Source organism: Mchenga conophoros, linkage group LG16 (assembly GCF_057382185.1).
Source record: "Mchenga conophoros isolate Kocher_MC1m ecotype Shallow Benthic linkage group LG16, M_conophoros_male_GT1.1, whole genome shotgun sequence".
Taxonomy (NCBI): domain Eukaryota; kingdom Metazoa; phylum Chordata; class Actinopteri; order Cichliformes; family Cichlidae; genus Mchenga; species Mchenga conophoros.
Window position 1 is genome coordinate 22603168 of NC_140541.1, and position 14276 is coordinate 22617443.

The 14276-nt window shown below is 39.1% G+C and overlaps 1 protein-coding gene across 3 annotated transcripts; it reads right to left on the minus strand.

Annotated features, from left to right (window-relative positions):
- Positions 1-509: 509 nt before the first annotated feature.
- hnrnpa3 (heterogeneous nuclear ribonucleoprotein A3) lies at positions 510-7368 on the minus strand. 3 transcript variants are annotated; one of them, XM_085250585.1, is made up of 11 exons: positions 7212-7368; positions 5749-5871; positions 5489-5635; positions 5180-5390; positions 4997-5086; positions 4818-4889; positions 4126-4173; positions 3750-3887; positions 3516-3632; positions 3369-3436; positions 510-1906 (listed from the first exon to the last, which is right to left on the minus strand). In XM_085250585.1, exons 1-10 carry the CDS (start codon positions 7215-7217, stop codon positions 3384-3386), a joined length of 1005 nt encoding a protein of 334 aa, XP_085106711.1. In that variant the 5' UTR covers positions 7218-7368; the 3' UTR covers positions 510-1906; positions 3369-3383. The 3 variants fall into 3 exon arrangements, with proteins under 3 accessions (XP_085106711.1, XP_085106712.1, XP_085106710.1); XM_085250586.1 differs by lacking the exon at positions 510-1906 and adding an exon at positions 2566-3266 and having other exon boundaries at positions 3762-3887; XM_085250584.1 differs by lacking the exon at positions 510-1906 and adding an exon at positions 2566-3266.
- Between the last annotated feature and the right edge of the window lie 6908 nt (positions 7369-14276).

The following is a 14276-nucleotide window of genomic DNA, read 5'->3' on the forward strand; positions in this document are numbered from 1 at the left end:
TTTGCTAAAGTGCTTACAGCGCAGCAAATGAATAGAATTTTGTAAAGACACAAAGACGTCACTGGATTGAAATGCTTTCACAATCTGCTCAACTTGTATAGGAGCGAGCTTGTTTGTACAGTAACCCAAATCTTTTTATTCTATTAAAACTCCTGGTAAAATAACTCACACCCACGGCATTCTTTATGACGCGGTACAAAGGGCACAATTGTCAAGGTACAGTCGAGTATGCTCAGCGCTAAACATGAATGACAAGTCCACAATACTCCAACGGGAAAGTGCATTCAAAGGCAAAGCCTGTTGCAATCAATGTGCCCCCACGCCATGCACTTTCACACACAGACTCTCCCCTTTGGTTGTCAAGCCTGTTTTCTGCACGTGGCAAACAAAACTGGAGGGTAGAGTTTAAAAAAAAAATTCCAAGGACACACGTTAATCAAATAATAAAATGCTCTGATAACATTTACTCTGAGGAATAAAGAAACAGTTTAAGAAATAAAACACTCATATCATGAAAAATCCCTTTATTCAAACACATAAGTCAAACGTTACATATTCTGCTTAGCAGACAAAATGGTTCACTGGTGTGCCCTTAACAAATAAGTTTTTCTTTTCTTTCCTTCGTTGACTCGCTCTTTGTCTCTCCTGACATGAGGCTGGTTATTTTACATGCCTTTGCAAAGATAATATCCTGGGAGAGACAGGATAACAGTGGACACCGTTTTTGTTTTTTATACTGAGCAGTCTAGACATAAAGTATGTGGAATCAAAACATTTGACACCTAAACTTTGTCCACCCAGTCGCAACACGACCAAAGTATCACAAACATGAATACATATAAATCAGAAATAAGTTAAAAAAATAATTAAATGTCAAGTTTATTTTTATGCATTTGATGAAAGATCATTCATCACTTCTAAAAACTACACGGTATATGTGCCGTAGGAGGACTTGTCATGATTATGGAAACTTTACAAAAAGTCCCTCAATTTGCTGGCTTACTTGGCTACTCTGAGAACTGAAACAAATGGAAGCACTTTGTAAATGGCCTGTAATGGAAAAATACTATGCTTTCATCTATTACACCAATATTTGAGTATACTCACATTTAATGCTATACGTGCCTGTGACCCCTGCTGATAGTTTTTTTTTTTAAACAATTCTTTTAAAAAATTGGTTACATTTCTTTTTAAAAATGTTAGCTTTCTAGAGAGCCTCAGCCTCCAGTTTAAAGTGCTTATTTAATAAGTCACAGTTTATACTGTGTGAATTGATACTGTAATATTATAACTGTTGATTTTTCTGACTTTGCACCTTTTGGGATTAGGATTGTTTGATACATGATAAAACTAAAAATGGGAGCTCCTTGTGTAGTGGTTTACACATTTACTCAGTTTGATCCTGGAAGGAGATACAAATCCCTTGGAGGGTTGTGCCAAGAAGGGCATTGGGTGTAGGATTTGGTCAAATGAAATATGCAGACCTACCCTTTGAAGTAGGGGAGCAACTGAAAGTAGTTACTTATAAAACTTTCTTAACTTCCTTTCTTGGAATGGATGATAATCTTTCTGTTTCAAGTGTTCAATCACCACCACCTTTATTTGAGCTTTAAAATATACTGATGATAAGCATAAAGAGTATTTGGCTTCAAAGCGTACCGAGCAGTGGGGTGAAGGGCACATGCTGATTCTGCTCAAAGTAGACAAATACTGAAGGTCAACCTGCTTTGTTTATCTTAAAACACCCTGTGTTTTGCACCTTGTGTAATCAGCATTAGATTGAAATATGAGCAGGCTTGGACAATATTTAAAAAAAAAAAAAAAAAAAAGTCTTACCCATCCAGAACCTTCCATGTTATCAGGTCTTTACAGATTTTCAGCAAGAAGAGAATTCCTCTTTCCACATCTGTAAATCAAGCAAAATGGTTACTCTTACCTGTTCCATCTTCTCAAGTCAGCTTTGTGAAATACTCATTCCCTTTTCTTCTTAATGTCTGAGTTCTAGTATTTGCGGGTAAAACTGCGGTATCTCTGACTCAACAGGACCTCCAGTGTGTCCTAGTCTTTCTTCACTAGCACGGGCTGCTGGAGAGTTTAGCTAGTCTTGAAAAAAAGATAGATGCTCACTATCAGGCACGACACTGCAAGCTTCCTCCATGGGCGTTGTGCTCGATGCTGCCTTCTCCCTTCTCTCTCAAACTGCTGACTGGTCCACTGTGCTGGGGCTGAAGACGTCCTGTCTGACAGTCATCTGCAAATCTTCCACACTAGTGACGCTGAAGCCCAAAATGCTGGTGCTTGTAGCTGTTATCCTACTTGCGTAAGTGGTGTCTGGGCCCTTCACTAGGACTACCCAAAACTCCCTTTATATTGACCCTGGTACAAGTACATGAATGCAACACGCATACACTATTTTCACGTCACAGAGCTCCTAAATAATACTCCACCAGATGGGAAAGTTGTGGACCAGCTGATTTGCTACACTTCAGTCACAATAAGCAAGCAACAGATATATTAATAACTCATTTCATCTTTTTCTGAACCAAAGATGCACTGAACCTCATGTTACTTTACTACACAATTTTATTCGGTCTTTTTCAACTAATCAAAATATTTGAACAATCTATAATTCGGTTTGCTGGGAACAAGAAGAGTGAGGGATTCCCTTAATTCTACTCCAGACTGCTTGTAATTGTTGACACTGGTACTACGAGGGATTTACACACTGAGCTTTACATACAAAATCAAAAAATACACTTGACACTTGCAATTGTGAAATCATAATAACTTTAGAATGAATGTATAAAGCTATCTTATCTAAGGACCTAAAATTATTATTCTATGTGACAAAAACCAGGTTAAAAGACAAAGGTTAATTGGCCAGCAGAAAACTTACCCATATAAAAAAGAAAAATAAAGATATTTAGAACTGACTTCAGATTAAAAAAAACAAAAAAAACATAGCAACCCCAAAACACTTTACTCTTTATCCCTGATACCACAGGCACAATACACACACACACACTTCAGACGCACAGAAGGAAAAATTGCTCAGTAGGGAAACATCTATCACAATTAGGGTAGAGTATCATCTGCACTCATGTCTTGTATACAGTCCTTCTTCCATAAACTTCTCCGATTTAGCTGCAGTAATTTCTGACTTGTGTGTTCCTCTAATGCTTTCAGATGACTGCCTCAAAGTAACCTGCAGCTTTCCTGACAATTCCTTTGCTCACCTCCTCGCCTCTGCTGCTAAGAACTGAAGCCTGTTGAATGGATACAGGATAGAACAAATAGTTATTCTGCACTTTTTATGGGCTCACTCTGTACTGTGCTACGAGGGCGGTGTGAAGCTGAATGCAACTTACCACAACATTAAATAATTAATATCGCCGAGAGCCGTAGCCGCCGCTGCCACCACCGGAGCCGTATCCACCTGCAGTCGCAAAATTACGATGCTGTTACTCAGACTTGAAGTCTGAAGGTACTACGAGAAACTGCAGGGTGAAACTTACCGCCATAGGGTCCACCTGAGTTCCTGCCTCCAAAGCTGTTTCCCTTCATGGGCCCATAGTTTGACTGCTGACCACCATAGTTTCCAAAGTCATTGTAATTTCCACCACCTCCATATCCTGAAGATGCAGGTCAATTTTAAGGAAAGCTTTGGTTTCAACTATCTCGCACACACCTTCGCTATTCACATCCCGCGGGCAATTCAATCAAAATTCTGTAGGAAATAAAACTTTTACCTCCACCATTACCTCCATAGCCTCCGTCACAGTTGCCACCAAATCCTCCACCCTGGTTGCCATACCCAGGACCTCCACCTCCGTAGCCCCCTCGGCCACCTCCATAACCTGGTCCGCCATCATAATTTCCTCCTGGACCTATTATTTAATTAAGAAACAAAATAAAAATTAAAAATAAATGATTTTTTTTCTATAACACAGACAAACTGTTATAACATGGCACTACTGCAAAGAGTATTCTACAGACACACCAGTTGTGTAAGCATGACTTTTAAACCCATTAAAATAACCACCTTAGTGACTTTTGACCCCTAAATCAGTGCACCTGCTATAGTTTAAACTCATTAAAAGGCAAAACCTTTGAAAAACGGCTCACCATTGTCAAAATCATCCCCATATCCACCCCGTCCTCCACCATAGCCACCTAAAAAACAAGATAAAGAGATTACCAAGAAGAATCACATATTATAATGATCCCAATCAACATCACAGACCCCTCACACCCTGGACACCGACCCTGACCTGCTGCCAAATGTATAGAAGCCTGCAGACCAGGACCACCCGACACAGAAACTGTTTTTTCCCCTTGCCATCTCCCTCCTAAACAGTTGAACTGTCACAATGCTAGACACAATGCATATACTTGGCCAATAAACGCGATTCTGATTCTAAACATAGTTTTAGACTCCTATTATCTAAAACCGAATGCCTTAATTAAAAGAAATTATATTACTTCTGCTCACATAGCAAACCTTAATTTGAAACTGTCTTTTTACATGCAGTACGGTAATCTACTGAAGACTACTGATGGTAGGTTTATATTAGCATAGGCACCAGAATTTGAGAGCAAATGGTCTTTTATATTGATCAATTCATAAATACACAGTACACTTTGATATAGACATACACACAAAGACACTCGTACTGACACATAGAACACACGTATATGCAATATTTGCAAGTACTGTGAAGTTTTGATGTTATTTCTGTGCTTCCATCCCAAATTTAAACTTCAAATTAATGTGCTTAAGGCCAGAAGTGCTTTGACTTGACATGCAAACTACCCACCTCTGCCAAAGTTGCCGCCGCCTCCAAAATTACCACCTCTGCCCATGAAATTTCCCGATCCCCCGCTCCTGCCTATTTAAAGAAAGGTATAATTTTAAAGATTTTTATGACATGAACTGCATACTGTACATGCCAAATCAGTAAGTCTAATTTTAATCTTTCTTTGATTGCATGCTTACCCCTGTTATTGGACATAGCACTCATTTCCTGTTTTGACAGAGCTTTCCTGACTTCACAATTGTGGAAGTTGATTGTGTGGAATTTCTGGGCTTCAAGGAAAATAGGAAAAACATTACATGTTTATTCACTGCTTTCTGTTTACTAACAGTTTGGCTAACTCTGAAATCTGAATGAGCCCATACCAACAATTTTGTCTACAGTATCATGGTCATCAAAAGTGACAAAGCAGAATCCTCTCTTCTTCCCTGTGGAGCGTTCCTCCATGATGTCAATGCATTCGATCTTTCCATATTTCTCAAAATACTCGCGAATGTGGTACTCCTCAGTATCTTCCTTGATGCCACCAACAAAGATCTTCTTCACTGTCAGATGGGCGCCTGGTTTATTGGAGTCCTAAAGTGGAGTGCATTAGTAAGTACACACCAAACAATAACATATCTATAGTAACTGTGCTCTGGTCTGGGATTTATTAATTTCTTCCTTTATTTTACCTCTCGGGACACAGCCCTCTTGGGCTCTACAACTCGGCCATCTACTTTATGAGGTCTTGCTTTCATGGCATCATCGACTTCCCTTACAGACGAGTATGTTACAAAGCCAAACCCTCTTGATCGTTTGCTGTTAGGATCTCTCATTACCTAGGGACAAAACAGGTTTAACAGGTACAGTTCAAGTGGTGTGCTATTACATTTACACATTGTCACCTGTATTTGAAATCATTTTAAAACTAGCCCATGAGAAAAATACAAACCACACAATCTGTAAGGGTACCCCATTGTTCAAAATGGGCCCGTAAACTCTCCTCCGTAGTTTCAAAGCTCAGACCTCCAATGAACAGCTTTCTGAGCTGCTCAGGCTCTTTAGCGCCACGGTCCTATAAAAAAAAAAAAAAAAAGCAAACACACCACCTGGTTAAAGATGCATCACAAAACTAACTGTGAAATGACCCTACACGTAAGAAGTTGTTACTACGCTGTACTAATAACCCTAAAGTAAGACATTACACACAAGAATTGTGTTTCAGACACTTTCTCTTTCTTTCTTTTTTAAATCAGCAAAATGTCCGTCTTTGTTTAAACAACGTTGTGTCTTGGAAAAAACATACAAATTTATTAAAAAAGACATCAAATATAACAATTCAGTAAAACAGAGATACATAAAAAACTATATTGATGTATGTAACGGATTAAGGAAATTTCCTATGGTTATTTTTATTATCTTAACTCATTCACTGCCAGCCATTGGCAGTGAATGAGTTAAGCATAAATGGCCAGATGAAATGTATGGGATTCTGCAATCAATATTTTTATATGGCAGCTTTTCACAACAGGTGGTTTCTTCGTACTCTGAGCCTGAAATTTCAACTTCAGCATTAATTAAAGTGTTTTACTGAAGGTTTCTTCAGACATCAATTATTGTTCTTGTTAATAAAATGTAATTCGTGTTTTAAACCAACACCTACAGACTAACAAATCGGTTGTGGTGGAAAATATACACAAATATATACAAATTTACCTCCACAGTGAGACTAAAAATATCATTTATAGAAAAGATAAAAACAAAAACAAAGAGAAAACAATATTTGAATATTTATCAGTTATGAAATTAGGCTGTTCAGCTGTAGTGTCAGCCCTTAATACCAGACTGCGACATTAACTCTTAGGCGACACACTCAGTTAAAAAAACAACAACCCCACAACACTTAAAAAACAAAAACACACGGAATTATATTACGTGACATGCTGCATATACCATCTAACGTGTCCGTGTCCATAGTACAGTCTGGGTTAGCCTGAGCTGCATTAGCTTTAGCAGCTAGCATTAGCTCGCTTCAAGACAGACGCAGGTACTCTAGCAACACTAACAATATACACATAAACAAGCAAAACGCACTTGCTCTAATAACTACCTTTGGTTTATAAACTCCAGCGAGATTGTTTATTTATTTATTTGGGAAAGCGCCAACCCCAACACAATATACTGCTCTCCAGCTCCATAGCCGGAGAGCTGAATGTTTAGTCTTGTTGGACCACCATTAGCTTAGCTACAGTCTTAGCTAAAACGACCAGCTTTACAGTAACAGAGCAGCCACATGTTATGATGCAACACAATACGCCCTCTGAGCACTGTCGCGTAAGTGTTACAGAATAGCCACTGTCTCCATGCATGTCTCACACAACCGTAATTAATTTGCAACATTTGCCAGAACCTCACCTCCATTTTGCAGATGTCCACGGACGCAGATCTGAGCGGATCACGTGACCCAATCGGCGTGGCTGCTGATGCTAGTCGTAAGACAATCGTGAACTACAGTGGTCAAAATTTAAAACACAGCACTCTATAGCCTCCATGACTCATGAGCACAGACTGCCATATAAAGCTTCTTGTATAATATTAATTCTGATTAAAGTTATCTTAGTACACTCTGTCTTTTGCTGCTCGCCTCGTTTCCTGCAACAAATCAATGTTACTTTGCGCCATCTGCTGGTTGACTTGGAGTACCAACCATCAACCCTTCCATCCATCAAGCCCTCCATAGTCAATGCTTCATGTTTGTGCCACTGATGTTAGTCTGCAGCACAAGCAGCATTTATAACCGACATATCTCTGACCAGTGTCTACTGGACTCCCAGGTACATTTCTTTTCACACAAACCTGCCTTTGATTCATTTCAGTGAAATAACTGCTGATGCAATCTAGGCTGTAAATCGTTGCTTCAATGTCAGTAAAAAAAAAGAAATAACTCCAATGCAAGCCAAACCCTAAAAACAGGCATCTTCCAAATTTTGTGTTGCATTTGCAGCAAAATAAATAAATACATAAAAACAAAAAAGGATTAGAATTCAGATTATTATCACATACAGTAAAACAAGCAAAGTAATTTCAGTAAGAGGACCAAAGTGTGATTGGGCTACTTCTTATATAGCGCTTTTTACTCTAGCTTAGCACTCAGCCCCTCCTCCCCCCACCCCGACCAGTAAACACAACAAACTTAAAACCCTACAAAGTTGTTTTTATCAGATATTTTAGTATTTTAATGGCAGAATGTTTACAACTTTCTATTTTCTTTTTTTTTTTAAAGTACACCTTTAAAGAAGTTTTAGAAATGTCTGCATGAAAATAGTTAATAACAATTATGTTCAGTTGAAAGTGTGGAAATGAGACATAAAGCCATCTTTTCAGTTCAAGTTTCCTCTGTGTTACGAGAACACTTGATTGGACAGGCATGATCTATGAGCCAGATGCTACTAAGCCTTGGTGAAGCTGACCAGCATCTCCAAATATATGACGGTTTTATGGTTTAGACAATGTCTGTCATTAACTTTACTGTAGTATGTGAGGAAAATACAGCCCCAATAAAAAAGGGTAATGTTTTACTGACACTATTAATGACGAGTTTTTATGAGCGGTCCATAGTTCAAATTCAAGAGCCAGTCCATGTTTGGCTTCTTCTGTCCTGCTGCAGCCTATGTATGCTTTCAGACACTTGATCAGTTATTTTGTGCATTACAACACAGATCTTTTTCTATGGTGGAAAATCAGTCTACAATAAATTATGGAAAAAAAAAAATCAGACGTTAGTGAGAGTGGTCCTGCTTTTTTTGGAACTACATAAATAACGGTTGTCTATGCTGGAACCTCTATTGCAAAGGTCTTGCTGTGTGTGAACATATAACAATCATCTTCTGCTTTGGTAACTGGGCCCCGTTGGACTATTTCAGCGTGGTAATGGTGCTGCTCACAATAAAGGTCAATACATTTTCTGGTTGCAGCAGATGCCTGTTTAGCAAGATGAGTGTGAATCCTGCCCCGTCCACCACCTTTGAAGTAGAGCAGATGGTCTTTAACACTGTCCAAATGCCATGCTTTTATTTTTTAAATAAATTTTTCCTGTTTGTATTGGAACAAACAAGAAGCACGATGCAACACACATGAGAAGAAATCATTCTGCACTACAGGAAAAACAACAACAGCACACCTGAATCTGTCTTTACTTATCTGTACTTGTTGCATTCATAGACTGATAGTCCTTAAATCAAATTTCTATTTTATTAAATCTATCACTGTATAGTATATTTCCACAGTATGGTTAGGGATTGGTATAAATAGCAGAGAATTTGTTAAACTCATGTTAGTCCCTTAAATATACCTACTGTGAAAAGTAATACATACTGAGTTTATATGCAAGAGTACATTTTTGCCATATTTGTACTTTAACCTACTACCATATTACACTTCTACTGTAATCAGTGCTTAATAATACAGAATATGATGAGCTTATTCAGTAGATAAAATTCGCTTGACCTATGCAACAATAAAATGGCAACATTCTCTTATCACTGAGACATAAATGTTTCAGTCTCAGTGATAAGAGATCCATTTTACAACAGCCTTTTTGCAAGCTAGTGTTAGTAACTGATATCAGTGAAAGGTTCAACTCTATTTAGGTATACAGTGTTTACCCCTTTCAAATAAAAAACGGCTTTTGAGTAATCCATGTCAAGTGTGCCATTGCTTCTTAATTGCAAGCTACTGATCTGGCTCCTGCTCACAAGAGCATTTAAAGTCTCAGCAGGAGCAAGGATTTACAGAATGAGAAGAATCATGACGTGTTTACGTGTCATTTTTAAGAGTTACTGACTGGGGAAGAAATGCATGGTTGTAAATGAGAAGTTCAGTAGTTCTTGTGTTATTTAGAACATCTTAATAGCATGCACGCAGTTGATATGTGGCTTTCACCACTTAAAGTATTTAGAATGTAACTTGGTACTTAGAGAAACTGTTGCTTTTTGTGTTACTTGTTCAGCTTAATTATGTCTTTGCTGGAGATGCTGTACAAGCAACTATTGCTGCAAGGCTGATAAATTATGCCATAATTTTATAACTACATGTGAGACCTGCAAGGGCAGCGGGGCATGATCTGAGTGTAGTGGGTTAGTGAGACTAAACAGAACAGTATCGGCCGCTCACAGATGTGGTGTGATGGATGCTCTGTGTACACTTCCTCGCCCTCGCTTCAGGACAGTGTGTTTGTTTGGTTGTTGATCACACCCCTCAGTCTTTGTACCTAACTGCCCCGCGACACAAAGATATATCACAAGTCCCACACACTGCTATCCGTCATGGGCACTTCCAGTCTCTGTGCTTACTGTGGCTGCTTTTTGTTTTCATGCCATTTCAAGAAACAAGCCAGCGAAAACCTGCAGCTTTTGTTTTATCACTGTAGTTTGGGGTCTTTAATGCAGCAATAGGCCAGGCTGTCAGTCCACTGCTAGAAAAAAGAGATTTAAATGCAATTATCAGCTAATTTACATCAAATAAAGTAAAAAATGAATAAAAGTATTAGTTAATGACACCAATAAAAAAGTCTTGGTTTTCCCTGATTTACCATACAACAGTACAGCACTGGCCTTGACTGTAATTTAGCCTCTGACAAATGAGTGATATAATGATCTGCTGAAATAGAGGGGGATGACATCCTCGTCTGGGCTAAAAGACAGCACTTACTGTAGAACCACAATGAAATAATTAATACAGGTTTTATACCCATTTTTACACCTCCAAATTATGGTTTGCCATATATCTAAGGAGCGGCCGAGCAGAACAACGTCAGCAGAAATTTAATGTACAATAAATCTTGAGTGAGGGAGGGGCCAGCGGTTGCAAATCATATGTGAGGTGAGGGATGACATGACTGTAACCTTTTGCCCTTTGTTCTCATCTGGTGGTACAGAATATGGGAGCACACATCGTACACAAAACCTCTCTTGCGGCGTGTAATATTACACTGTACAGCTGACCTTTGTCTCACTTTAATTTGATCTTATCAACAGGATATACGCACGGATTGTGCTTTTATTTCAATCATATGGCAAGGGATCTAACAGTAGGTGGCACCATATCATAATGCTTCACACAATGCATCACACACGCGCACATGCACACAAACACCCAAAGCCTGAGAAAAATGAGTTACTTTTTACTAGGCTATAATGACACCACATTTGCTCAACTGAATTTTCTCAGCGCAAATAGTCCCACCAACTAGAATATAACCTCTCAAATGATGGCCATGTTGAGTCTGGTTAGTTTTTTTTCAGTGTCCTCTAGATGGCGCCATGGTCCATGAAAAGAAGAGCCTTTTATTTTTCAAATCATATCACCTTGTAAATGTCAAACAATATTCCTCGATACTAAATTACTATTTTCCCCTTGTGTCACATATCTGGGTGCTTGATCATCCGCAATAATCTTAACGCCTTAATTATTGCTGTGTGTTTCTATTTGTTTGCATAATTAATGTAATTATGGAGAACACATTTTTATTATTCACCTATTAGCTGTTGCACAGCGAAAGCATACTTTAGGGAGACTGTGGCAAAATGATTCATTTAGAGCACCGCTCACTATCTTTTAGCAGATTTACAGGGGATAATATATTGCAATTGGATTTGCTTCATTTTTTCTTAGCCACGGAAGTCATATGGGTTTGCCTCGCCTTATCATTTATCACTGAAATTTTGTTATGAACTCTAATATTCTCCACAAATGCTACCTCCCACTGCTGTTGGTGCCTGAGGCGTTACGGTTGACCTTGTCCTGAGAAATCGTAGACTTGGCTCCATGACTCCATTAGGGAAGCCCGCCTGCCATAACCTGGGTTTGGGCAGACGGACATACGCAAGTGGAAACTGTGAGGAAATGGACATTCAGAGCAGGGAAACCAGGGAGTCAATTTAGTCACCGTCTACTACCTTTTCGCATGCAAGTACAAAGCAAATCTCACACGTTGGTGTTGACTAGAATCTCTCTCTAAGGAATTCAGGGACAGAACAATTCCTAGCATCTGTTTCCTGTTCACTTGCATGGAGGAAACTGGGTGTAAATCAAACCAAATATAAATAGAATCAGCATTCAATTTACAGGAGGTAAAGTTGGTGACTAGTGGCCTTGGATTTTAGTTCTTTCTGTCACTGATATGTATCTGCCCCTGCTGTCGAAGATGAAAGAAGACACTTTGCTCACTTCGATCCAACACAAGGCATAAATCTGCCTTCTGAACAAATAATATGGAGATAGACCCACAGCCAATATTCTATGAGCATTAAGATATGATTTAATATTCAGAGAGTATTTATTGATCCGTTTTTAACTCTTCAGTTCTTCTCTGCAGTTCATAAAAACAAAATCTGTTAATAGATCATTTATTACAGTAATTGACATGGGAATTAGAGAATACTGTTTATGGAAAAACATGAGTAGCCAGTGGAGTATTTTGCTAGATATGAATTCTGCAACACTTGTCAAGAGTGAAAATGATAAATGGTTAAAATTGATAGGTTTGTTATTTAGAGTCGTACACATTAATTCTTTGGCTTCTATACTCTGTGAGATATGTACATGCAAAAACAGGAATGAAAACATACGCAGTGATGTCTTGGTATAAAAAATAGCATGAGTCATGAAGTCATGTGATTTCTCTACTGTTTTGTGTTACACACATCATCTTGATTTTTTGGGGTTTAGGGTTTTTACAACTATCACTAAAAAGCATTTTCTGCAAGTATCAAGGCTGAATCTCACCCTAGTTAAGTTTTGCTTGAACCATTTAAGGGTTAAAATGCATTTTCATGTTGCTATGAGCATGAGCAGTACACTAACTTTGCTATTTCATATTTACTGACTTCTCTAGTTTGATACCTTGGGACCATTACAGTCTGCATTGATACTGTCAGACAGGCCTAACAAAGGCTTTTTAAATTGTGGGTTTTCTCCAAATGCTCTGTGGGAGCAATAAATTGTGCAAGACTGTTGCCTTTGCCAATCCTGTTTAAATGAAGAATGGACTGATAGGATTCAAGGTATTTCTGTGAAGGTCAGGACAGAAAATATAGATTGATCCAAGAATGTGAGAGTTTTTGAGTTGTTCAACCCTATTCCTTTTAGTGAAAAAACAAGTCACAAAGTGATTATACTAGGAAACAGTCCATTGCATTGGCCTATTGATGTCCAGAGAAGAGGCGCAGATAGTGCGGTGCAATAAAAACCTTTATTTACAGCTCCTTAGCAGAGAGCAACAGAGGAGTGCTGTGTTTCCCTCTGGCACTAATTGACTGCCTGCAGCAGGAGAAACATAGACTCTCACCCCTCGCTGGCGCACTTCTCTCAGATGTAATAATAACCACTATGCTTTCTCTTAATGCACTTCCAAATTCATTGTCCTTTATAGCTACTGAAAAAGAGTATTCATTTTGATAACTCAGGGACTGTATAATAAAATGAAGATGTGGGCAGTGTGTCGTTCGGCGCTACCCTGCGTGACTTCTCACAGTTTAAATGGTATAAGCTTGCTGTGATCTGTGCAGCTCCAAGGCAGTTGTGTGCGGTCCATTTAGTGCATGCCCCTTTTCCCTGGGTGAGAAATAAAGGAGGGGACAGGTGCAGGAGGCGAGGGAAAAGCATATCTCTCTTCCCCTAATTCTTGTGTACGGGCAACAAACGACCACAAAAGTGCTGCTTTCACAGTTTTCTGTGGCCCGACGTTGAGCTCCCTGCAGAACGAGACAAAGGAATGGCGGGATGATGAAGTCCCGAGCAGTGCAGGGCAGGTGTTTCCTCAGTCTCCTGGGAGCTGGGGAGTACACCTGCCCACTACTAACCCACTGTGATGGATCGATGAAGCAGTAACTGACTCAGCAACTTTAAGAGCTCTACCTGGGATTAGAGCTCAGAGGACCTGATTGAAACACACTGTCATCCCACAAACAATAACACACATCCATCTTGGAGGGCCAGCTCCTCTTCTCTCCCCTGTGCTTTGCTATCACTGAGAATGATTGTACTGTTGATGATGGGAGTTGCAGCGTGCTGGATGAGAGGGGGCAGCTAAATTTCAACAGACATGATGTCTAACGGCACCACTTGGATACAGTAAACAGTATTTGCAACGCTATGAAGTTGCTGAATTATGACCTTTACACATAGTGATTGAATATTGGTTTAGAGTACAGTGTGGCACACATGGATCCGCCCCCACAATATAGAAACCCAAATCAGCGCACACTTTCACATATACACTTATATACATATAAACTTCACAAGCGGTGCACAGATATGCAAACATAATGTATGTGCACTGCCGGCCAGATACACACATTTATGTAATGTTTTGAATTAGATGATACTCCACTTAAAGAAGAATAACCATAAGGTCTCCATGGTCCCAGGAGTCGATGACTAATGTAGTATAATAGCGAGTGCTGGCACGGGTCATTTTGC